At 47.7% G+C, this 26,352-nt stretch overlaps 2 protein-coding genes across 2 annotated transcripts in view; both read right to left on the bottom strand.

Annotated features, from left to right (window-relative positions):
- NSG2 (neuronal vesicle trafficking associated 2) overlaps positions 1-5,538 on the bottom strand; it is a 31,323-nt gene extending 25,785 nt beyond the window's left edge. The window contains exons 1-2 of the mRNA XM_040077861.2: positions 5,426-5,538; positions 4,457-4,607 (exon numbers count right to left, since the gene is read on the bottom strand). Coding sequence (XP_039933795.1) covers positions 4,457-4,585 — 129 coding nt within the window. The 5' untranslated portion in view covers positions 4,586-4,607; positions 5,426-5,538. The remainder of the gene's footprint in view (positions 1-4,456; positions 4,608-5,425) is intronic.
- Positions 5,539-15,253: 9,715 nt separating this feature from the next.
- C14H5orf47 (chromosome 14 C5orf47 homolog) lies at positions 15,254-21,037 on the bottom strand. The gene is made up of 5 exons (XM_040077864.1): positions 20,764-21,037; positions 20,078-20,166; positions 18,534-18,636; positions 16,363-16,409; positions 15,254-15,973 (listed from the first exon to the last, which is right to left on the bottom strand). The coding sequence occupies exons 1-5, from the start codon at positions 21,035-21,037 to the stop codon at positions 15,947-15,949; spliced, it is 540 nt and encodes a 179-aa protein (XP_039933798.1). The 3' UTR covers positions 15,254-15,946.
- Between the last annotated feature and the right edge of the window lie 5,315 nt (positions 21,038-26,352).

Genomic DNA, 26,352 nt, shown 5'->3' with positions numbered 1-26,352 from the left:
TTCACACAGGGCTCGTGCAGCTTCCCAGCAATGCTGAGCCGGGAATGCCAAGCTGCCTCCAGCCCCAGCACGAGCAGCAGCTCCCCAAAAACAGCCCCGACAGCTCGAGCCTTCAGGCTGCACACGGGGCAGGCTGACACCGGCATCCAGGACAGAGCTCCGAGCAGTCCCCGAGGTACAGGAGCACTCATCCAGCTACTCCTAATTATTCCTGCTCAGCTGGCCAGAGCCAAACGTTATTTTCTGTTAAACCAACAGGGACAGGCTGTGAACACCAGGGACCCCCCTGATCTCCAGGAACTCTGTGTAATTGCATGGCCTCAGCCACCCAGAAAGGGATGTGGCCAGGGGCAGGGTGGGAAAAGCATTTGAAGAGAGCTGTTACTTTTTTTTTTTTTTCCTGCTCTGGTGGCAGGAATTTGCCACTAGAGAAATTAATTCTCCAGGCTCCTGATGCATTCAAAATAAAGAACAATGGACCACATGATAAGCCTTCTGCAGTCTTCACCACAAAAGAGGTGCCGGATGTTTTTTACAGCCTGACAAGAGCTTTAATGCACTTTTGTGTTATGTAAAATTAGGATTTTACTGCCAGAACAGAGGTATTTCCTGCTAAATTATACTGAATCGAGCCAAGAGACCAAGGGGTCCCCAGTTGTTGGTCTCATTTAACATTTCAGTGAACAGAATGGTCCCTGAAAAGCTGCACATCTTTCAGCATTATCATTGCAGGGACACAATCAGAGCTGAAGCTGTTTGTCTATGCCTTGGAAAACAAGGCAACAGCTCCTCTTTTTCCCTTTGGTCATAAAAGATAAAAGACCTTGGTTGCAGCGGGGGTTTTTTTTGCTTTTTGAATCAGAAGAAATGAAAATCAGGGACATAAAAAGCCAGGTCAAGGGCTATTATTGCTGTTACATGGATGGATTTCACCAAAAAGGCCATGCAAAAATTATTTTGGAGCACCTGACTCTGCCTTTTGCTCCAGCAAGGGGACAATGGAAATGCTTGAAGATTGTCAATAAATTTAAATGCACAGCAGGCTCAGCACCTTAGGGGGACAATTCCTGCCCTGGGTCTGTTTGTCTCCCTGCAGCCACACAAGTGCTGACAGAAGGATGAGAATGCTGATGCTGCAGGAGCAGCACGAGGAGGGGCATCCTCCTTTGGTGGGAGACCGAATTAAGACATTCCAGGGGCCTGCAATTTTAAAAAAGAAAGGTGGCCAATTTGAAGCCTCCTGAATTCCTGCCTGCGTTTTTCCAACAGCAGCAGGGTGGAAGTCAGAGGGAGCTGCTAAGCTCCCAGCGCTTTGGAGAACAAGCCTGTTAGGAAAGCACCCACAAAAGGACACACAGTAAATTTAACCACACTTTTAAGAGTTTTCCTTTCTCACCCCCCTTATGATTTCTTCAAGGAACTGTCTGGAAAGAACTGGACTTCAGGGGTTACATCACGTCAGCAGAAGACTCATTTTTATATTCTCTCTGTATCATTTCTCTGACAGAGGAACCAGACACAAAAAACACTTGGCAGAGATGATGGAAGCTCTGGTGAAACACCTACATACGTTAATGCTGAGAGTCACTTTGAGTGACTCTCAAAGTGATTCAGCTACAAAAATGTCCTTAAAATGAAGAAAGAACACAGGAATTCAAGGTCCTTAAACTGCAGTTTTCAGTCTGTAGATTCCACAGGTTTTGTGGGGTGCTTTTAAGGATACAATAAACAACAGGTTTGATGTTCTTCAACTCTCATGCAGGTATCTAAGACTCAACTGAAACAAAATGCCTATAAAGTAACAGAACTTGCAAACACACACCAGATGAAGGCATTATTGTAGGGACAGCAGCTGGGCTGCCCAGCACAAGCCTTGTACACTCTTGGTTCACTACCCAAAGCTGTTACCACTCCTCCTCTAGAAGGAGCAAGGACAGAGCCCTGAGCTGCACCCAAACCTCCCTGCCCTGGTTTTGATGCACCCCGGATTGCCCTGACCCCAAGGTTAGATCCAGGTCAAAAACTCAGAATTTCCTTAATGAGGATCCTTTCTGACAGCAAAGAGGAATACTTAGCAGGGTTGGATGTATATATATATATATTTTTTTTTCAGGTTTCACTTACAGTAGGCTCCCAGGACAATGCTCGCTGCCTGTGGAGTGCCGAGGATGCAGTGCAGGAGCTGGCCGGCAGCATTGCCTCGCTGTGGCTGCTGGCAGAGGGATGGCAGGAAAGCCCCGAGGCTGGAGTGCCCCGCGGAGCTGCCCCTCACACCCCACAGCGCCCATCGGGCTCTGCTGGCTCCTGCAGCATCCCTTGCACGAGGCACAGGAAGCGCCTTGCCTCATGAGCTCATTCTCCCAGGCTAAAAATCAACCGCTTACAGGTTTTAGAAAAGTCAATTTTAGGTGTTTTCTTGACCCAGCCTCTTCAGAGCAAGGCAAGTCCAAACAAGAATATACCCTGAAAGAGCTGAAATCTGTGTCCACCCCTCCTCAGAGGGACAGCCTGCCCGAATTCAGCAGCAGCTTTGCTTTCTCAAGAACAAAGCTGCAGTTTGCCCCTCTCACCTAACCTCTGCCCAAAGCTTTTCACCTGAGGCTCAGCTCTTTACTAGCAGCTCTCTAAACAGCCCCGGGGTGAGCTCACCCCACCAGAACCCCTTCTACAGAGAGCAAAGGAAACAGGTCGTGAATTATTTTGCTTTTATCATAAATAACCTCTCCTCCTGGCGAAGGGATTTCCAGCCCGTTAACTCCGGGCCTGCTGCACGGAGGAGATGAACCACAGCCTGCAGAAATCAATAGCTCTGACTCTAATGAGTTCTGAATCACGCTCAGCACGCCCGGAGATACATCCCACACTTCCAGCAAAGAAAATTATGGATGTTGGTAGATGCATCGGCAGTAATATATGCTAATGAAGGTAATGTAACCTAACAACACGTGAATTATTGATGTGGGCATGTTTAAACAGAAAAATCAGCAAGGAATCACACCACACCGATCCACGCCAGTGTTTGTTCACCAACAGGCAGCTGGAACTGTGGCAGTCCTGAGAACACTCGTTACCACTCGAACAGCTTGAAAAGATCTTCGTTGGGCAGTCCACGCCTCACCTGCTCCACAAGTCATTTAAATGTCACACTGTGACACTGGGTGATCTCAACGAGCCCTTTGTACTGGCATCAAAGGAGCCACTTTTACACACCTACAGTTTCCCCTGAGCTTTTCAGACATTTATGACGAATCATATGGCTTTGCCCGAATTATTTTGCTTAATCTTATTTATCAGAGTCAGAGATAAGGGCTGGCTTAGCCTCTGATTCACAGTTCATGGAATCTAACTGTCCTGAATGTGTCCAAGTTGCTCCTGATTGCCATGAAACACGTGGAGAGTGGAACCAGATCCTTTGTCTGGCGCTGCTCTGGTTCCCAGGATGTCAAGGCAGTTGACTCAGCTCTATCCTAAAATAAACACTGTTTGTCTACCTAGACAGGTTTATCACATCCATCGCCCTGTTCTCCTAATGTATTTAGGGAAAATTCATTTTGTACCACGGTAAAAGCAGGATATATGTTCAATAACCATCAGTGTTAATTTTGCTGTTATTCCATTATCCTGCGAGATCTAATCATTCCGTCTGCACTTTGGGGTGGGCTGGCTCCACCTCTGTGGTATCTGGGAACTACATTGCAGACAGGCTTTGTTTTGGTGAGGGCTGTTGGGGAATAAGGATTTTTACAGTCTCATCATGTCCTCACCAGGTTATACTGATATGCATCATCCCCGCAGGGATATAGACAAAAGATTTCCTAGTTCACGCCGCAGCCAAAAAATCCCAACACAACCGGCAGCCAATCGCACATTCCCGGGCGTTTTAGTGGTGCATTCAGGTGTAAGAGAGTTGAGAGGGCAGGGGAGAACAATGTCCCCGCCCGGGGCCAAAAGCGTCCCCGGGCTGTCCCCCAGGAACTCAGCCACTCTCCCCAGAGAAATCAGCATCCTCAGTGCCCAAATCAGCTCTGCAAAGCCACCGAGAAGAAAAAAAAAAAATAAATAATAATAAAAAAGCTTAACTGAGATAATTAAAACAGCTGCTTATTTCGCTAGAGTTATCACATTACCTCCTCTCAAAGCAGGCCATTAATCTTCAAGATAATAACATATTGCACACTGCTCCTCAGTTCTCCAGCGCTTGCAAGAGAAACACATCAAGCTTTTTTTCCCCAGTTGTATTTATGAATATTTGGGGTTCTTTTTTGAGGAGGGAGGGCGCTGGGGGTCTGCTGCGTGCTTATTTGCCATGTTAAAATGGATAAACACACAGTGAAAGATAACCCCTTTTAATTTACTAAATAAATGTGCCACAATTGCCATAGCCAGAGCCCCGTGAAAACCAAGGGGCACGTACGTGTGCGCAACCATGCAGGGGCACATTCTGATTTTGTTTTACCTTTTCCGGAGCCGGGAACTGCAGGTGATTTACTTCCAAAGGCGTGATCAAAGGAACTGTCTGAAAACCATCTTCGTTGGATGGTTGTTTGTTGTTCTTGTCGTTCAAATTACTCCCCAGCTTCACCATCCTTGCACCCGGCTTTCCAGACCTGAAACCGGGAAGATGAGCAATGTCACCGGGCCAGTGGGAAGGGGACAATTCCTGCCTTGCCCTGCTCCCTTTGGGTTCAGGTGTCAGTCCCTGGGTTTCAGGGAATGTCACTTCGCCAAAGCGTTTGCCTTACACAGACACCCCACAGCCTTTAAATCCCACAGACACCCTCTAAACCCCACAAACAGCCTTTAAACCCCTCGTTGTACGCCCAAACACGGCAGATCCCAAAGCGCCGGGAGAACCGGCGGCACTGGGAATGCCACCAGCACGGCTGGGAATGTCATCAGCACCACCGGGAATGCCACCAGCATCACCGGGAATGTCACCAGTATCACCGGGAAGGCCACTAGCACGACCGGGAGAGGCACCAGCATCACCGGGAATGTCACCAGCATCACCGGGAATGTCACCAGGGCTGGCAGGAGAGCCACCAGCATCACCGGGAATGTCACCAGCATCACCGGGAATGTCACCAGCATCACCAGGAGGGCCACTAGCATCACCGAGAATGTCACCAGCATCACCGGGAGAGCCACCAGCATCACCGGGAATGTCGCCAGTATCAACGGGAGTGCCACCAGCACCGCCACCTCCGCGGACACGCAGTGGGACACGGGCACACGGCGCGTCTCCTACGGACCCCAGGAAGGTTTTTCATACTCTCTTCCCATTTTTGCAGCCCCTTTGAGGGTTCGGACCCCTCTCCCCCGCGCATCCCGGAGCACTCGGGTGTCCCCCCTTCCCATCACCCGGGGGAGCGGCGGCGCCGGAGGTCAGGGCGGGGGTTCTGCGGGCGCGGCGCCGTTTACTTACTGCCAAGCAGGCGGCGAGAGGCGGCGGCGGGGCCGGTGTGGAGCCCGCGGTGTCCGCGGGGGGAGCGGTGCTGAAGGGACAGCGCTGCGCTCGCTGCGGCTCCGCCGGCGACTGAGGCGGGCGGGGCGGCGGCTCCTTCCCCCCCCCAGCCCTCACACCGCCCTCAGCGCGCCGCGGCCCCGCGCGCCCCCTGGCGGCCGCGCGCCGCGGGCACAGCGCCCCCTGCAGGCCGCGCGGCTGAGGGAGCGGCCTCCTCCTCACGGCCGGGGAGGGGACAGGAGAGAGCGGCGACACTGCCGCGGCACCGGCCGGGCACACACCGCGCCGGCACAGGTAACCCGGGGGGCCTGCATGGGGACGGGAGCGAGCGGCGACACGGCCGCGGCACCGGCCGGGCACACACCGCGCCGGCACAGGTAATCCGGGGGGCCTGCATGGGGACGGGAGCGAGCGGCGACACGGCCGCGGCACCGGCCGGGCACACACCGCGCCGGCACAGGTAATCCGGGGGGCCTGCATGGGGACAGGAGCGAGGGGCGACACTGCCGCGGCACCGGCCGGGCACACACCGCGCCGGCACAGGTAATCCGGGGGGCCTGCATGGGGACAGGAGCGAGGGGCGACACTGCCGCGGCACCGGCCGGGCACACACCGCGCCGGCACGGGTAACCCGGGGGGCCTGCATGGGGACAGGAGCGAGGGGCGACACTGCTCTGCACCGGCCGGGCACACCCCGCGCCGGCACAGGTAATCCGGGGGGCCTGCATGGGGACAGGAGCGAGGGGCGACACTGCCGCGGCACCGGCCGGGCACACACCGCGCCGGCACAGGTAATCCGGGGGGCCTGCATGGGGACAGGAGCCCTCTGTTGTCGCCATCTGGCCCGCGGTGGTGTTGAGCGCCGTGTCCCTCGCTGGGGTGTAGCACGATGATGTGGGATCGTGGGATGGTTTGGGTTGGGAGGGACCTTAAAGATCACCTGGTTCCCTCTCTGCCACAGGCAGGGTCACCTTCCACTATCCCAGGTGGCTCCAAGCCCTGTCCAGCCTGGCCTTGGGCACTGCCAGGGATCCAGGAGAAGCCACAGCTGCTCTGGGCACCCTGTGCCAGGGCCTGCCCGCTCTCACAGGGAGCGGTTTCTTCCCAATATCCCAAGCTAAATTTCCCCCCTTTCAGTGTGAAGCCGTTCCCCCTTGTCCTGTCACTCCAGTTCCCGATGCAGGGTCCCTGTCATTCTTCCTTCACTTCAGACACTGGAAGATGCTCTGGGGTCTCCACACAACCTTCTCCAGGCTGATCATCCCTCATTTTCTCAGCCTGTCCCCATAGGGAAGGTTTCCCAATCCCCTTTTCAGCTCCCTGGCCCTCAGCCCCTCTCCCCGGTGCCCACTCAAGGACCTGGCAGGAGGCTGGAGCCAGCTGGGGGTCAGTCACTTCTCCCAGCTAACAAGAGCAGGACAAGGGGAAACAGCCTCGGGTTGCACCTAGGCAGGTTTAGATTGGATATTAGGAAGAATTTCTTTACTGAAGGAGTGGTCAGGCAGAGGCTGCTCAGGGCAGCGGTGGAATCACCATCCCTGGAAGCGTTCAGAAACCACCCAAATGTGGCATTTATGGTTTAACAGTGGAGCTGGCAGTGCTGAGTTGATGGTTGGACTCAGTGGTCTTGGAGGTCTTTTCCAGCCTTAGGGATTCTGTGATTCTCAAATGCTGGGATAGCCGGACAGGACCACAGCCACCTGCAGCGGGAGGCTGAGCACTCCTCTTGGAGACACAGCATACTTTGGGATGACTTCAGCCTGATTTGTTTATAAATTTAGAATTTGCCTCCAGAGCTCGCAACTTGGCATTTTTCACGAGACCTAAATATACTCCTTGAAGGCGTGAACTGTTTCCATAATAAAGCCTTTGAGAACTGACTTGTGAAAACTCATTTAAAGCTGTATTTTGGCAGAGTGAGGGGAAGTGCTGACTGCAGTGGTAGAGCTTGTTCACGGTACAGAGGGAGGAGCTGAGAGGGAGTAGAGAAGGGCACCTAAAACTACCTGCTACTGACATCACCTTACACGGCCCATTAAAGATCCTGTTTCCAACAGTTTCACCAGTTTTCATGCTTGGGTTGGAATTTGCTCTATCACATTTCTGGATCAGGCCAAACTTCTACAGTAGATTTCACCAAGAGGTTTTTTTTCTGGGTTTAAGAATAAAGTTGTGCCACGTATACAACTTAACCTTGAAGAACTTTTGCTTGGAGTGTTACAAATTTTTGGGAGGCTGTTTTTTGATGTTCTCAGAATATCTGTGGGGAAAAAAAAAAATCAATCACATCAGAAGGTTTGGGGAGTTCACATTCAGGAAATTCAAGAAAGATTTCTTAAGCAGGGATCCCCTTAGATCTGATCCATCAGGGGTTGTGTTCAGCTGAAGACTGAACAAGATTTCCACTGAAATCACAACTCCAGGCTGCTGCAGACAGACCAGGGAGAGATGCCTACAAAGAAAGCTGGCAGGCTGCATCCCACAGATAAGGAAAAGTGTAGGATTTAAGCCCTATAGGTCTGAGGAAAACCCCCATTCACTAAAGATTATTCATTAAATTACTACAATATAATGTTTAATTATTGCAGTAATACTGGAAATCAGCCATCCCTGCCCACCTGGAACAGGATCTGTGCAGGGGTGTAGTAAGTTATACACCCTGCAAAGTCCTTTTCTTGTGTCCCTGAGCTGGTCTGGCCCAGGATGATCATTGGGACCTTCAAGATGTGGAGGCTGTAAGAAAATCCAAGAGCACATGCTTTGCAAGAGATGCCAGGAGCCCGGTCTCATCCCAGACCTTGAGCCAAAGTCCCCAAAGGCTCCTGCCAGAGCATTTGATGCTCCTTGTGTCCAGCATCAGCCAGGCTGAAGGAGCCCTGGAGCCCAACCAGTGCCTAAGGCAGGGACAGCAGGGGCAGGATGCTCAGGGCTGTTCCCAGCTGGGTTTTGGATAACTCTCGTGGGTGGAGACATAAATGCTCTGGGAAACCTGTTTCAGTGTTTAGTCATTCCAAGAATAAAATAGATTTTCCCATGTTTGAATGAAATTTCCTGTGTTTCAGTTTGGGCCCTCTGTCCCTTTTCCTGTCACTGGGCACAGCTAAGAAGAGGCTTCTCCAGCCTGAGCAATCCCAACTCCACCAGCCTCTCCCAGAGGGGCAGATGCTCCAACCAGGACAGGGAGATTACAGCAATTCTCCCCAAATTCCAGCAGAGTACATTATAGGATCTGAAGTGATTTGACCATCCATAGAGATTATCAGATCTATGTTTGCCTCCCATTGAATATATGGATTTGAACTACTCTAGCTCCTCTGTCAGCAAAACAACTATTTTTAATGGAGGCAATAGGAAATATTACTAAATAATGCGCTGCAACTCCATGAAAAGGGTATTGCAGTTTTCCACCTTTATCTGGTAATTACTGACTTGAGGGCTCTGTTGAAAAGCAAAGTGATGTCTCTCATAGCTTTCAAATGCGTCCTGTAATCTAAAAACCAAATAATTTTCATCCACATCAACACCGGCAATGAATATCCTGCTTAGCCAAAATATTACATTAATGACACCTAAGCTGATGCTCTGACTTCAGAGAGGTCTTAAGCAACCCTTCACAAGCACAGTGATGTGAAATCTCCAGAGTCACCTGTGCAAACCCATGGAAACTGGGGTTGCATCAGGAAAAAATAAGGTTGCAGATTGTTCCACACCTCTACTTCGTTGAACTCACTGAGTTTGATATATTAACTTTTTTTGGTTATGCCTGAATCCTCTTAGTGGTAACAAACCTAAGGGGCAATGAGGGGAATTCCCTTCCTTCTTGTGCATTGCTCCCACTGTGAAACACCTTTCCCTGTAGCTGCAAATCTCCTGATAACCAAGCAGAGCTCGGCTCTGCTGGAGATATTCCATGTGATCCAGAGAGCCCAGCTCAGCATGGCCAGCACTCCTGCACTGGCACCAGGAACCACTTTTCCCCCAAAAGCCTTCTAGTTCTGCAAGAACCCGTGAAAAATGAGCAGATGCTGCTTTTACCTTTTGACTTTTCAGGGTGGAAGCACATTTTAAGCAACGTTTTTCAGTGGCACCATCTGAGAATTTTGGCAGTGTGGTGGAGGGAGATGAGCAGAGAGACATCCAAAGCCACCGTTGGGATTACATCCAGTAACTTCCATTTCCTCCACGAGACTGGACCAGCCCTGTGACTGCTTAGGGTCAGTGTGGCCCATTTCAGTTTGAAAATACTTCTTTGCAAAATCCCTTTTCTCACAAACAGACAAACAAACAAACAAACAAACAAACAGGAGTAAATTTATTTAGCAGGATGTTTCATGGCAAAAATAGAAGTTGCCAGCAAGATCCCAAAAGTGAACATTCTGTAGGGACAACATTAAAGCAAGCCCAAGTGAGTATGAGAAATCAGAGTAACACACAGATTTTCTTACAGAGCCAATTCAGAGCCTGACATTTCCGCCCACACAGCACAGCTCAGTGACAGGCAATAAGACACGGCAGCAATACGAGCAACATGAGACTCCAGAGGAATAAACAATATATTTCTTCTGTCAACAAAAATATATGCCTCTTTTTATTCCTTTCATAAGTCTCCCACAATTATTAAGGCACTGGGTTTGTGTGGCAGGGAGGCTGCAGGGGTGGCTTCTGTGGGAAGCTGCTGGAAGCTTCACCCGTGTCCCACAGAGCGGCTCCATGGGGGTGACACCTCTGGAAAACAGATTTAAGAAGGGGCGGTAAAACTGCACAGCTGCAGCAGGAGAGAGGAGTGAGAATACGTGAGAGGAACAGCTCTGCAGACACACAGAATGGGGGAGAAGGAGGAGAAGGAGATGCTCCAGGTGCCAGAGCTGAGATTCTCCTGAAGCCCAAGGTGAAGCCCAAGTGAAGCTGAGCCCAGGAAGAAAGGAGGGAACAGGGCTTGGCTATAAACATTGCACTGTATTGCGATTTCTGCAGCTTGTAAACAAAACATCAGTCACAGCACAGTTCAGCCTCTCCCCACTTCAAGCCTGAACACATAAATCAACTCCTATTCAATGTTAATGAATATTATTCCACTCACTTGCTCCTTGATCTATGAAACACTTATTGTCTCACTTCATAAAATACATTTCCTGCACACCAAGCATTTTTCTCTGCAACGTTCCTGCTCATTAGTATAAGGAGCAATATTTTATCTGGATTCATATATTGAATATCTGGGACCAGGCTTTCAATGAAAACACTGGAAAATGTGTGAACGGGAAGTAGGGGTTACTATGAAGGGAAACGACAAAACTTTAAGGCATTGAGTGAGGACAGAGTTTGAGGAAGTCATGATAATCGTGATAGGTCAATCCTAGGAATAACATCATCCACTTCAGACTGTTTTACCAAAAGATCGTGTTTGTTTCTCAAATATTTACCTGAGCTCATGTCAAAATTAGTCCAATACAGCAGTGAAAACCAGTACAGTATTATTTTCCTTGGGAGATCACAGACAACTTAGCATCATACCCAAAATTTTGTACTGTTTCTGTAGCTGAAGGAATTTAAATACAAGGAGGTGTAAAAGTGACCACGTTCATTCTAAGCTGGGTTTATCTACTGGTAGTCACTGCTGTGAGGAGTTCATCCATTCCACAGAGTTCCACCAGCACCACCTGAATTCCCATCACACACAGTAGGGACCAGAAAACAATCATACCGCAGAACGGGAAAAAACGAAAAGCCATGTTAGTTTATTACTCATTTCAAAATACAGGAGATTACAGAGATTCTGGAAGAGAGGGAACATTTGTCAGTGCCATCCTGAGCCTTCCTGCACAGCTCTTTCAATCTGCCTCTGCTCCTCCTCAAACGGGAGTGCAATAAATCTCACACATTCCCAGCATGGACAGATCCTGTCATGACCTCTGGGAGTTGACAGAAATCAGATTTGTCCACAGCCCAGCCCAGCAACATCCACAGCTCAGCTGAGTCCCTCAGGTGAGACATAAACGGGGAGTCCAAATTTAGAGAAAGAAGAAGAGATCCTCTCTTAATCTGCTCCACATATTCAGCTCAAGAGACACGATAAAAGAGGTGCCACAGCCACTGGGAGGTCAAAGCACTCAGCATCTTCCAGGGGGTGATCACCTCCCTGGATCAAGGCACATTCCTTTTTTCCTTAGGGGCCTCCATAACTTTTCTCCCAACAGAATGAAGTTGCAATTACCCACATTCATTTTCCCTGGGCTGAAACTTTCACATGTGAATTTCTCTGCCTCAGATAAGACGGTCCTGATGCCATCACTAACGAGTGAGAAATATCCCGTGAATATTTATTAAAAATCTACTGTGGCTTAATATACTTAAAAAAACCTTGCTCTTTTCCTCCTAAAGTAAAATTCCTCTTAAACCATAGGTTCTCCTGCTACTTCAGTTTACTGGAAAGCCCATGATGTTAAACCTTTCCATGGCTGCTTTGGTTTTTATGCAAATTCCAACCATCAGAGTTATATAAGTGCTTATGCAATGAAAAAAAAAAAAAAATGCACAAACCTGCCCATGTCACTGAGAGTTATTTACAAGAGGTATAAATCAAAGTTCTGTTTTGCTTTATAGTTAAGGAAAAAAAAAAAAAAAAAAAAAGCAGCTTTATACTGCACAGGCAAAATGTCATATATGCCCAAAATTTGCTTTCAGTCACTTCCCCCTCCCAAAGAAAAAGGAAACTACAATTCAGCTGCCTGCTGAAGGCTATTCCTTAGTCAGAGTCCATGCAAAATTGTATTAGAAGCTTTGAAGTTAAAACATGAACATTGACTACCAGGGAGGGCCCTAAAGACAGAGACATTTTCTGGATGTTCAGTGAAGACAAAGGTCACCTTTTACTTCCCCAAAATCAAATCATGTTGGAAACTCCACATCCTGCTCTCAAGTTTTGCTTCAGAGCTGAAATCTTTTCATGGGAGGAATCAGCAGTCAGATATTATTAACCTTGCTGATTGATTATGTTGTAATGGCCAAGTTATGATAACCTCCGAGGCCATGGGGCTGCAGAGCCTCCGTTGGTGGGACACAGGAATCTGACTCATCCCAGCTCCAGAGCAGATGGGGTAGGGGCAGAGGAGCTACTGGGCAAGCCAAGCCTCCAGCCTGTGGGAAGTGAGGTTTTATCTCAATTGGTGGCTTTGGGCTAAGTCAAGCAGGAAACAAAGCCTTTTGAAAATGCCCAAAAAATGGAAATTCCCAGAAAGGTCACTTCAGAAACATCAAAACACTTCCAAAACACCATTCCCTAGTTCCCAAGGCTGCAGCTGATGGGTGGCATCGTTTCTGGCAGCAGCAGCAGCATCTGCACACAGCAGCTCCACACAGTAGCTGTGTGAGCTCCTGAAGCTCCCTGGCTCCTGTGCAGGGGATGCTGAGGACACCCTGGGAAGGCAGCCCAGAGCATAGCTCCATGGCAGGGAGTGCAGGAGCTCCGGTAGCCCGGCCCCAGCCAAGCTCTCAGTGCTTCTAGACATGAAATCACTGTGGAGTTCAGCTCCTGGCACTTCCCTGCTTTCAGCTTCACAGCCTTTGGAAGTGGTAGCCCAAGGCCACCAGCTGGAGTTTCGAGCCCCAGGCCCTGGACAGAGAATTCCAAGGCAGAGTTGCCTGGGTTGAGCTGTTCTAGGAACGAGGCAAGAGCTCCTCTAATGGGATGACTTCAACCAAAACATGTCAGGACATGCTGTTTCCAGTTATACTTTGACCAATTAATCTCCAGCTAACATGGAACAGTGATACAAAACCCGAAGGCTTTACTCTCCACTGCTTACCTTCATCCAAAGTCATTTGTATTTATGACACACAGAGAAAAGAGCTTATCCAGACCAGCTTTTGGATGATGAGATAACTGTCTGACACCATTATTTACAGATAACAGAAATTCAGCAGCAATGCCTTTGGCTACTCTGTGTGCCCTGGCTGCTCCATTCACGTCTGTACCACAAGGAGCCTCCTCAGATCTCCTGGCAGCTGTTCACAGAGTTAAAGAGTTCAGAGAGATAAAGAAATGTCAAACTCTGAGAATAAGCTGGAGTTTGTGTTCTGTATATAAAGGTAATTTATGCACGGAGAACAAGGCAAAGCAAAGACAAAGTGTGACCTCTGTGTTTGCACATCTGCTTCAGTTCACACTCCAAGGGAGAGTTGTTATTAAAATCTTCAGGTAACTGATCTGCATTTTGGAGAATGTGAAGGAAAAGCAGTGCTGCCCAGGGGCCACAGCAAGACAGTGTGACACCTGCTCTTGGTTCTGCAGTGAAGATTGAGGTCTTCAGAGAGGAACCAGTTCTTTTCTGAATCTCTACTCTGTGATCCAGTGCCCCAAGGGTCCCTTATTTACTCCTCCCTCCTTTTTACAAACAGGATTTCAGTGAAGTTTTTCATATTTAGCCAACCCTTTTTCTCCTTGTTGAGCATGTTACTTACTTGGAACGTGTGAGATATTTTAATGCAACACTGCAATTACATTTCTTTTGCATTTTACACTTAAATGATCACACGAATTAAAAAAAAAAAAAAGAACGCACAGAGGTCTGAGTGGATGGGGATGGTGGTCTGGATAGCAGAGCTTGAGCTGGGTTCTTCTCCAGGCCCTTTTTTCAGCAGTTTAACTGCTCTGATGACTCTTGTTCCCAGCTGTGACTTTGAAATCTGGTCACTACAGCAGAAAGCCGAACTTCATTACCCAAAAAAGTCAAAAATTGAACCTGAATCAGAATTTTTTTCTCCACTGCAACAGCTGTTCTGGCCCAAAGTGATTTGAAAAATGTAAGAGCTTTTTAAAGTACTGCTAAATGAAAGTTCTTGATTCATAGATCCCAACCAATTAATTATCTCATCACCACCACACAGACCCTTTAGACTGAAGGAGGTACATAGGGATGATTTAGGACTATACTTACCTTTTATAATTTCTTTTGAAACAGTCCCACAGACAGAGATCTGTATTTATCCAGAGAATCTTAATGTGTTGGCTAACTTCATGCAGAGATTTAGGTTAATGCACCTCATCTATCCTGTTAAAGTAGCAATTATACATCTGGAAGAAAAGTGTTTCCAGGGCCCCTGAAATCTGTGCCAGTAAAGTACCAACTGCAGCTGCAGTTTACAGGGAAAGTTGGAGCAACAGCTCTACAATTTACAAACCAGGACTCTAAACTAAATATTCCCAATGCAAACATGTCATTGATAGAACTGTGGGGACAGGGAGACCATCTCATTTTAGTCAAAAAAACCCTCAACCCCCCCAAAATCCCACGTGTGACTCTAAACATGTGTTTTGAAAATACCAAAGAGCTATGACATTTTTGCTCTGCCAGAAAAATGATCACATCTTGATTGAATACTTTGCCTTCTCATTTCCTTTTCCAAGATGAAATGTCAACTATTTTAAGTAAAATCCGAATATTACCCAACCACAAACCAGAAGGGAACCTTGATGCCTCAGCTGTCCCCGAAAAGGCACATTCCAGTTCCACACTTGCAGTTTTACCACCAAGAAAACAGAGATGAAACCTTTCCAAGTGCTTTGCTGCCTAATGACACAATCACCAGCATGTTATCAAAGCTCAACACTCTGACACTGCAGTCATTATATCTGCAAACACCAAGACGTTATGGCAGGAGAAAACAATCCTTTTATTGAAAGCAAGGACGTCTCATTTTGACAGGTGAATGTTTCACTCCCGAGAAGATCCCCATATACATAACTATTTCTATGCAGTTTTCATGTTCCATTTACACAATTTGCTGGCTTAAAAGGCTTTAACAGTCAATCAAGGGTTCAAGTATTAAGCTGCAGAACAGAAGAAAATTATATTGTGTTATTAAAGTCAGGTGGATAAACAACACCTCCTGATTGTGATGGTATCATTATGTGCCTCAGGATGAACAGAAGACAGAAAATATTCACGTGGTTTCATATTCCAAATACTTGCTGAGATTCATGTTTAAATGGATGAAAGAACAGAGAGGGTTATTGTGTAATATTTTAATATCATAAAGTCAAATTTATTCAAATCAGGAAAAAAGGAAAGTGGGGTTTATGTTTTGTGTGGAGCTCTGCCTTACTGAATTTGCGTTTATTACTCTGACAAGCTACAAAAATAAAACATATAAATACAGAGACAACAGTAAATGTGTATCTCTTCTTTTGCAAGCAAACTGTCACAATATTATGCTCATTAAAAAGCTTTCTAAAACTAATAGCTCAGTGAAACACCAGACTTAATGGCTTGAGATAAATATCTTGCAACAGAGCTGTTTAAGCCACTGTAAAAACAAACCTCTTAAACAGCAGAAGCACAAACACCAAGCAAACAACAGAGAACCTGTGTTCCCTGAAGTCACTTTGCAGTCTTGCACTGACTCCAGGAAGAACTAGATCAAAATAAAAGCCTTCACTTTGTTTATATTTCCTTTGGGACTGAATCTTCCTTTATTTTCTTGCTACACCCAGCCAAAGATGGACTCATCCTAGAGAAAGAAAAAAGTGACAAAAATGAGTTGGTACATTCCCATTAATATTAAAACCAAAAAAAGTCTCTATATCAATTGGGACAAATAAAGACTGTTCAGATTCTTCAGATTGTACTTAAGACCATCAGGGAAGGATTTAGCTCAAGAAGAAGGCAAAATCCACCTCCCTTGCCTTGGCAAAGCACAGAGCCCTCCCTGTGAGGATGGAGCTGCTCTGGCCCCCAAATCACTGAAATCTCAAAAAAAATTGAGCCCAGTGTCAGTAATACTTCAGAATAGAAGTGGTACTTATTATAATAACATTAGGCAAGATCAGTGCATGTTTTTAATGTTATTAATTTGTTTATTTTAGGGTTTTTTTGGCCTTTAATGGACTGCCTACATACCCTGTCCAGGTATGCCCCATTCTGTGACCCCTGGATCCTGTCAGAGCCTGCAGGAGAACATCAGGTGGAAGAAAATCATCATTTGCAGTCATGGAATGGAATTTAATCTTAATTGCAACATTCCAAGGAGTAAGTGGGCAAAATTAAAATTCAAGTAGACTTTTGTTCTCTCAAAAAAACCTATTTATAGAGGCAATAAAATGCAGCATTAATTTTCTAGATTTATTAATCTGGGGGAGGGGGGGGGGAAAGAAGATAAAAATGAACCCAGTTTATTCAGACTTGTTGATCCCTATCTAAATATTTTCTACAATTATTCCATTTGCTTCTTGATTAATGAAAATTTCAGATCAATAGGAGACTTATCTCCTAGATCTGATGTTGTGCAAAATCTGCTAATTAGAAAGAAGGTATTAGAATTGATGGCTTTCACTGAAATAGGACTTAATAGGAGATTCTCAGTTAAAGCTCCTGAGAAAGGGGGGAAAATTACAATTAAGGATAGAGTAGGAGGGGAGAAGGAGGGATTGGTTGGTTGGTGAGGCTTTTCAAGTCACTGGAAATTATATATAAAGAAAATGCTCTTTCTCTAAAAGAAATGAGTGGCTGAAAAAGGGACAGGACCTCTCCATAAATCCAAGGTTAAACAGCACATGGTGATCCATAACAAACAGAAAAGCAGCCATTAAGGTAAGGTGGCAATTCCACCCAGGAAATCTTATATAAACAAGATTTTGGGTTTTATTTCTTACAATAACTTGAAATCTAATAATCTATTAAAGATTTCTCCTCCTTTTTTCTTGACACTTGTTCTTCTTTTTCTTGCAATCAAGCAAACATAAATCCAGGAAGATTTTTTTTTAAATTCATTGTCCTACACATCCATGGGTGTGTGTGTCTTGCACATAGATGTATGTCCAACATATACATTAACAGCTTTGCACGAGCACTTTTGCAATGATCTCAGCTCACGTGGAACAATTTCCATGGGAGGAGAGATTTATTAGATTGGAACTTTTTAGCACAGAAATATGACCGGGGCCAGTGGAAACTTGAATATGAATAGCAAGTAATGAATAATTAATATCATGCCACAACTCCAGAATTAAACAGAAATTGGGCTTAAAGCCAACAGAAGAAGTGTTTTTGCACACAATGCAGAATGTTTGCACAATACTTGCAGAAGAAGTTGTTTGGAGCATATTTCAGTGGAATTTCTTCTCCTATTCAATGACATCCACTGGGGTAGAGATTTCTGTTCTAAACCAGAATTGCACTTCTTTTGTTCTCATGAATAACATTTTTGAGGGAGTATTTTCTTGTCATGTGTGTGGAAATCTAATCCAACATTTTATGAAATAAGACACTGGCAGGAATGGTCCTACATTTTGGGATACACCCCAACATGCCCCCACGTGGAAAATTTCCATCAGCACCAATGCAAGGGAAGAAAAAGTGCTGTGGGTGGAAGTGGCATTTTTTAACTTGTCTGGTAGCTCTTCATGGATTAGTATATTCTTTTTCCTAATAATTCATCCAACTGTGAGGCCAGAAATTCCAATTCCATTTGTAAGCATACACTTTATTATCTTAAATTGTGCAGCAGCTACAATGCCTCTAATTGAAATTGGCTGAATGCAGAGCACCAGTTTTAATTCCCAAGTCATTTTCCAGTAATGAAAGAGCTGCATTCAGGGCACAGAGTGAGAACATGTTGGATGGTTTTGTTAAATTGTGTTACAGCAACCTTTGGGGAGCATCTAATTTATTTATTGTATGTATGAAATCAACCACTATTTTCCTACGTGAAAAAATAAATTATTATTCATAAAACTACTGCCTTGGACCCATCTGTGAATAAGTTTAATTATGTATTCCACATGTTCAGAAAAACTTGCAGATGTTTTATGCGCATGTCTTTAATATCACGCTGCAGCAAACGCTTCCACCATCCTTCCTCCAAATTAACACATACAAAACCCTCCGTGAAACAAAAGGGTTTTTTCCAAAAAAGCTGGGAGTGCCTAAAGCATGGAATGAATTCCATTTGTGACTTGTAAAACCTACTACCCAGAACAATCAGCTGAATGGACCTTAAACCTTGGGATCTTCACTTGTATAATTAATTTGTTTTCTCTAGTAAAATAAAGTATTATCAGTTCTTTTCCTACCTTCGCCATCAAACTGGCTGCAGGTCAACAGTCGACTTCTGAACCTTTCATTTTCTTCAAGCATTTTTGAAATCACTTTCCAGACTTTGTGCCAGACTTTGGACTGTAAGATAAAATGTGAAGCATAAAAAAAGTTTGCATTAGAACATCTATAGGGCAGAACTTTGAATTCCCCACAATGACTATGAAGTCCAGCTGAGTTTTTTAGTTCAGGACTGGGAAAGAGGGGAAGAAGAGATATATATGTGGGATATATGGAAGAATTACCTCTGTTTAAAAGTCAGAAACATAAATTCCTCCATGATTTTCCACATGAGATCTCCACCTCCTTTCTTGCCTAGAACTCTCATGTTTATCCAGGACTTGAGAAGTGCCCTTCTAGATAAGCAAAGCTCATGAAAATGTGTGTAGAGCCATTAAGCTCTCTTCAAAGTTATCCAAATTGAGGTGGGGGCAGGGGGGAAAGATTGTGTAGTTTTCCAGGAGCAAAAAGTTTCCCATGTGGTCCCTCAGCAGCAGCACAACTGAGGCCCCAAACTCAGATTCCTGAATAGCAACGCTCTTGCCTATTTCATAACAAATCCATATTAATTTGTTTACAGATGTTGCAAACCTTTATTTTGGAGGCATAAAGGTCTGCCCGTAGTGGGCACGTTTCAAACTTGTGCATTGAAAAGATTAAATTGGAGTTGTGGACAAAAGCATTCAGGCAGAGGTGGCCTAACAAAGAGAAATGGCTGTTGACATGCTGATGTTTGGACTTTAGCTGGACCTCATCTGAGAAACTTGTTTAAATCTAAAGACAATTCCTTTCTTGAGGACATGTATTGCTAAAACATTCTACATATTCCTCATTGTTTTTGAAGAGTATTCAATGCACTAGGAGAGCAATATTCCAAGATGTTATTCGCTGTTCCTCTGCAGTTGGTAGCATTTGGCTGTTTTTAAATCAAGTAGCTATGACATGACTCTTTTCTAGTCCAGCTGATTACTTACACTTCACACATTACAGAATCTCATTATGAGTTACTGCTTAACAAATGTCCCTCTTAAAATTTCAAGCATATGTCAAACTACTGAACAGCAACAGAAACACATTTGTGAAGCAGAAAGTAATTCTGCATTGCTCCAAGGATGGCATTAATAGCTCGGGTTCCTGCCTCCGCTTATTTGTAACCCATGGGATTCCTTTGTTTAAAACATGAGAGGAAGAGGAGCTGCAGAGCTTTTTCCTGCTGGGTTTCACCCCCAAGGTGTGCTGCACCCTGGCCGCAATCCAGCAAAGCATTTCAGTACAGGCTTTAAGTCAACAGCATATTCTCATTTTTCAAGGTAGGCACACACTTAAGTGCTTTATTGAATAAGAGCCAGAATTTTAAAGCCTCCAGAGAGGGAAGATAATACCATTTTTTCTTTTCTGTAAGTAAGGTTTTCAGTAACAGGCTACCAGTTCCATCTTTTAATCTCCCTCCTGCTCTCACACACAGAGAACAAGCAGCTTTCTCAAATGCCAAGGCAGCTAATTGAGCTGCCACACTTGATACCTTTTTCTTCTTTCGTTTAATGACTTTATCAACGTTTCTTGAAGGGATGGGAAAGTCAAAGGTGTCAGCCTTAGCCTCTCGAGGGTCACCTGGAAAGAATTTAGAAAGCATTTTTTGAGTATTTACAATACAATCCTAAGGAAGATGCCAATCACTGGAACAGGTTGCCCAGAGAAGCTGTGGCTGCCCCATCCCTGGAAATGTCCAAGACAGCTTGGATGGAGCTCTGAACAACCTGGTCTACTGGAATATGCCCCTAGGAAGGGCATGGAACTGGATGATCTTTAAGGTCCCTCCCAACACAGATCACTCCATGATTCTGGAGGTATCCTTATTTCTGGTCACATTATAGGGTATATCAATCCTTACATCTTTCAGCTTGTCCCCTTCTTCTTTACTCCGTTATAATCATGGGGCAAGTGAGTGTCTCTCAAACGCCACAAAACTGATTTCAAAACTGCACATTGGACAACAGGCTTCTGGGAGCTTTTAATTCCTTCTCTTTCCCAGAACTGGACACAGCAATCGAGGTGTGACCTCACCAGTGCCCAGAACAGGGGAAGAATCACCCCGCCCGCGTTTTGCTGGCCCCGATATTCCTGGTACAGACAATTAAGACAACACTTGAGCCACCTCCAGCCCTTAGAGGGCCCGACACAAGGGGGCTGTCCCGGGGTCTCTCGTACCGCCGCTGGTGCGGCTGCCGGCTCTCCCCTCGCCGCCGCTCCCCGCTCGCCTCCCGCTGCCGCCCGGCCCGGAGCTGGGCCCTGCCCGCGGCTCCGGGGCGGCCCTCGGGGCTCCAGCCGGGCCCGGGGGGCTCTGCCCGGGGCTCTGCCGGCAGCCCCGGCCCAGGCGCATCACGGTGCCGCAGCGGTGCGAGCCGAAGCTGTTCACGTACACGAACGGCACGGGCGGGCGGGCGCGGCGGCCGCGCTCCGTGTGCGGCGGGGCCGCGGGCATGAGGGGAACCGGGGCTGGGGGCTGTGAGGGTAACCGGAGATTAAGGCTTAGAGAGGAGAAACGAGGGTCGGTGAGGGCAGCGGAGGCTGAGGGGAAGCGGGGACTGAAGCTGAGAGAGGGGAACCGGGGGCTGAGAAGAGCCGCAGCCGAGGGGGCGGCGAGGGGAGCCGGGGACCGAGAGGTCGCTGAGGGGAGCCGTGGCTGAGGGGCGGTGAGGGGAATGAGGGGTCGGTGAGGGGAACCGGGGACTGAGAGGAGCAGGGCTGGGGGTCTGTGAGGGGAACCGGGGGATAGCTCAGTGGACGCCCAGGGCTGTGAGACCAGCCGGGACTGAGGGGGCAGCGAGGGGTTGGTGAGAGGAGCCGGGGTCAGTGAACGGAGCTGGGCGTCGGTGAGTGGAACCTAGGACCGAGGGGCTGGATGTCCCCGTGTCCCTGTGCCAGCGCTAGCTTAGCACTCATTTCTGCTGCCTGAAACCACGTATTGGTACATTTCATATTGATCTATTTGTACCAGTGATAAGGGGACTCCGGGCTGAAGGTTGTTTGATGTCTTATTTGTCTCTACAACAGGGGAACCGCTGGCGTCCCTTTGGTGCAGGTACTGTTGCAGTGCCTGCACTGATACAAGGATTTCCTCTCCAAACAGTGCACCAAACATGTTGAACAATAATGAAACATCAAATACTTGTTTTGTCCTTCAACAGATGTGTGACACTGACAGGATGCCTGGCGGGTTTAGTCCAGCCCATGCAAGTGCTCAGCAGACACATGTCCCATTGCAGCTATGGGTTTGTTGGATATGGACAGTGACGACTGGCATTTTCAAACCACTGAAGAGCTCAAGTCATAGAATCGTGGAATGGTTTGGGTTGGAAGAGACCTTAAACACATCCAGTTCCATTCCCTGACATGTGCGACGTCACCTTCTGCTATCCCAGGTGGCTCCAAGTCCAGTCTGACCATGGGCACTGCCAGGGATCCAGGGGCAGCCACAGCTTCTCTGGGCACCCTGTGCCAGGGCCTCACCTCCTCACAGGGAAGAATTTATGTCAAGTCCCACTGATGTTTTCTTTGTCACTAAAATACCGCTCCAGATTACTTCCCACAGTTCAGATTGCACAATAAATAAATTCTATGAAAATACCTATTTTCCCTAATTGTTTCAGCAGCTCTGGTAGCATGAATGGTGTTGCCCTTGGGAATGAATCCAAAGAGACCACGAAGCAAACTGTGGTCATTCCCCAGACTTTGAGGAGGCTGAGGGTCCCTGTGTGTGTCCAGAGAAAGGAACGGAGCTGGGGAAGGGGCTGGAGTAGCAGAGGGAGCTGGGAAAGGAATCCTGGAGAAAAGGAGGCTCAGGAGGAACCTTGTGGCTCTGCACAACTGACAGGAGGGGCAGCTGAGTGGGTTAGCATGACAAGAGAGAAGAGCCTCAGCCTTGGCCAGGGGAGGCTCAGCTCGGACATCAGCAGGAATTTCCCCATGGAAAGGGAGCTCGGGCACTGGAAGTGCCCAGGGAGGTTTGGATCCCCATCCCCGGCGTGTCCCAGGAAGGGCTGGAGGTGGCACTCAGTGCTCCGGGCTGGGACAAGGCGGGGATCAGGCGCAGGCCGCGCTCGGCGATCCCGCGGCTCTTTCTCCCCTCAGCCGTGCCCGGGCCCGGCCGGCGCAGTGCGGGCGGGCCCCGCCAGGTGGCGCCCGCGGCCGCGCTCCGGGCCGGCGGCGAGCGCGGCCCCGCGTCGGCGTTGGCGTTCCCGGGGTCGTGCGCGCCGCCGGCACGGGGCATGTCGCCTGTGCGGCTGCGAACGGAGAAACAACTCGCACAGGCACAGCCCGACGGTTCGCCGGAGTAATCTCTTGTTTCCCAGTTATAAAAGGGCATCTCCTGCAGGCTCCAAAGGGCGCGGACTAAAAAAGGAGGTTGTAGGTTGACACCGCCACGGAGTCAGGAGCCTTGAGATCAACTGTGACCTCAGTGTCAACTGTGACCTCCTATATCGGGGAAAAACCAGAGGGTGCTGGCACTGCCCAGGCTCCCCAGGGAATGGGCACGGCCCCGAGGCTGCCAGAGCTCCAGGAGAGCTTGGACAGCGCTCCAGGGAGGCTCAGGGTGGGATTTTGGGGCTGTGCAGGGACAAGAGTTGGATCAATGACCCCTGTGGGTCCCTTCCGCTTGGGATATTCTGTGATTCTACAGTTCTCCACTCCACTCCTCCACAAACCCAAACTCCCTCCTCCTCTGTCAAAACCTGCGCTAAACAACTGCGCCAGTGAGGAAGCAGCCAGTGAGTTCAGTTTGGGATATTAAACCCAACAGCTTCATTAAAAACTGACCCTGGCCTACAAACCTCCCCAGCTCCATCCATCCCAAAGCCCTGGTAAAGAAATCCCTTCTTTAGCTGCAACCCCTCAGTGAATCCTCACACACAAACCCAAAGAGCCCCGTGTTCATTCCATGACTGTCTCGGCATTGTGCAGGAACACTCACTGCTGTATCTGCCAGGGCAGGAGCTGCCTGTGCCAGCTGGCAGCTGCTTCCTTCCTCCGGCCTCCTCGGGGCACCACGGCTGCCAAGGCAGTGGTTTCTCAGCACCTGTACTCACAGAAATGCTTCCACCCTGCTAATGCAAACACACAGACCTCGTGGGGCACATTTTGTCCCCTTTTCCCAGCAGCACGTTGCCAGCACTTTGATCTCAAATGCAAATTCAGCTCAGATCCTTTTTAGGATCTGCTGCTACTCAGAAAAATCAATGCCACCTAAAATCTCTCTGCAGATCTGTCGAGTTCAGCTATTTTAGCTGCACACTGCTCTTCACCCACCTTTCCACATGTGTGAACTGACTACCAGCTGGCCACTATCTCTGCATTAATCACTCTGTGCAAACATCTCAGCTTTTCACCACAGCTGCAACTGTCTGGTTAAAAATAGCCCAGGTTCCAGATTCCAGGTTTCAGCCTGCACCTCACTGTGTGCCTTTGCTCTGTGCTCCAATGGCAACTCCTCCATCTCACGACTTGCCTTGGTTCCTGAATTCCATTGCTTCAGTTTTGCTTTGGCCAAGGATGTGCCATCATCCGTGAGCCCTGGCAGTCCTTTTAAAATGAGGCAGTTTTTGGTGCCTACAGCTGGTGCCAAGGAGAAGGAGGGAAGGAGCTGTTGGGACATTGCTGCACGCAGGGTCAGTGATTCCCTGAGCATCCCACCCTTCTGCTGCTGGTGGAGACTTGGGGTTCTCTGAGCATTCTTTGCAGTGGGAAGTACTTACATGATCCCACAGAAATCACAGAATGGGTTGGGTGGGACCTTTACAGATCATCCAGGGCTACCCCTGCCATGGCAGGGACACCTTCCACTATCCCAGGCTGCTCCAAGCCCTGTCCAGCCTGGCCTTGGGCACTTCCAGGGATCCAGGGGCAGCCACAGCTTCTCTGGGCACTCTGTGCCAGGGCCTTCCCACCCTCACAGGGAGAAATTTCTTCCATACATCTCACCCAGACTTACCCTAAAATTCAACATGACTCAGGCAAGGCCATTGCTCATTAACTGTAACATTGTCTTGATCAGCTGCAAAGGGTGAATACATCTGAAGTAGGACTCTGTGGACAGGGAAAAGTGTGCTCATTCTGACAACAGCGACACTCAAACCTTGTTAATTATACCCTCAGCAGTAGCACAAACAATTATTCTATCACCTTCATTTTCACAGAATATTTAATAAGTCACTGGAATGAGGGATTTCATTAGTATGTGGTTACTGCACAAAAGACACCGGGGACCATTTATTAATGTAACCGGGAATCATTATAAAAACAAAAGTCATGACTTCTGCTAAGTCAAAGCGATGAATTTGTCTTCAGCTTCTTCTTACTTGTAAAACTTCATCATTTAGCCTGGCTCTCAGTTAATTGTGTGAGCAGAAATGGGACAGCAGGGAGAGAAAATGGAACAGCACCTGCATTCACAGCAGTGAACCTGCACAGCTCCCACTGCTTTACAAACCACACACATGGGAATTCTTTCCTCCACACCACTCAGAAGGACAAGCCAGTTCTCCCATCTCTTCATGCTGTGCATAAAAATATTTAGTGGACTATAAACTGTGTTACCTAAAAGCCTGAGCCCTCCCCTGGAGAGATTTCCAAATCACCGAGAAGGTCCAGAGGCTTTACAACAAAACCCACGTCAAGGAGATCAAACCCCCTGGCTTAGCAGAACTTTGTGTTACAGCATTTCAACAGATTGCCAATTGGAAATAAAACTATGGGCAAAACTCAAGGAGACAAAGTGAGCCTGAGATTACGGCAGAGTGACACAGCCTGATTTCCAGGAAAGGCAGGTGAGGACTTCCCTTGCTCTGATTTCATTTTTCAAATGAAAAATGAACTAAATGTGCAAGTTATTGGTATTTGTTTCCAAATCAGACAGAGAAACTTTACCAGATTTTAGGCTGCAGAGACTATGACATTAAAGATTAAAAGTCTCCTATTCAGGGGAATGTGCAGTCAGATCCCCAGTGAACACACAGCTGAGGAAGTTCAGCCCTACTGCCATAACCCTCCAGGTGCTGAAAGAATCCTGGCTCATGCAGGATGTAAAATGCAAAGATCACTAAATCATCCCCAGATTCAGCATTAATGTAGACAACCCAAGACCAGACACAGAAAACTCACAATTTCTTACTTCTCCTCTGAGATCCAACAGGCTTCCAGGACAAAGTGTGACCACCAGCACACCTGGCTGCAGGACTGCCCATCCCTGGAGTGTCCCAGGAAGGGCTGGAGGTGGCACTCAGTGCTCGGGGCTGGGGACAAGGTGGGGATGGGGCACAGGTGGGACCCGATGGACTCTGAGGTCTTTTCCAACCCAAAAGATGGAGGTGGCACTCAGTGCTCATGGCTGGGGACAAGGTGGGGATTGGGCACAGCTTGGACTCAATGGATTCTGAGGTGTTTTCCAACCCAAAAGGTTCTGGGATTCTCAGCAGCAAGGGCACCCTATAATGGCACTGAGCATTCCCTCCTCCCTCCCTCCCCCAGAGACAGCAGGATGCTGCCAGGAGAGGAGCAGAGCAGGGCTCTGTCTCCATGGATTGCTCCCTCTGCAGAGAAAATGGAAGCAGTCTCTGCTTTGTTCTGCCCTCACATTCCTCCCCCTCTGTAAAAGCAACGCTTGAGCAAATTCCCTTTCCACTGGCTGAAGAGCTGGGCTGATTTTGCCAGTGCGTACTGAGCAACATCTGTCCGTGCACAGCTGGCCCACTGCAGCAGGGCTGGGGGCTGCTGCTGCTGCTTCCAGGAGAATGCCTCAGA

This window comes from Hirundo rustica, chromosome 14, assembly GCF_015227805.2.
Source record: "Hirundo rustica isolate bHirRus1 chromosome 14, bHirRus1.pri.v3, whole genome shotgun sequence".
In the NCBI taxonomy this organism is placed as follows: domain Eukaryota; kingdom Metazoa; phylum Chordata; class Aves; order Passeriformes; family Hirundinidae; genus Hirundo; species Hirundo rustica.
This window is presented reverse-complemented; position numbering and strand designations above follow the sequence as displayed.

Bases quoted from the DNA above. Each gene is read 5' to 3' on its own strand.
- C14H5orf47 (XM_040077864.1), bottom strand. From the start codon at position 21,037: ATGCCCGCGGCCCCGCCGCACACGGAGCGCGGCCGCCGCGCCCGCCCG. The intron at 20,167-20,763 runs GTACGAGAGACC...AATTCTTTCCAG, and splicing joins CGGCAGCCGCACCAGCGGCG to GTGACCCTCGAGAGGCTAAG. The intron at 18,637-20,077 runs GTATCAAGTGTG...TTTATCTTACAG, and splicing joins TTAAACGAAAGAAGAAAAAG to TCCAAAGTCTGGCACAAAGT.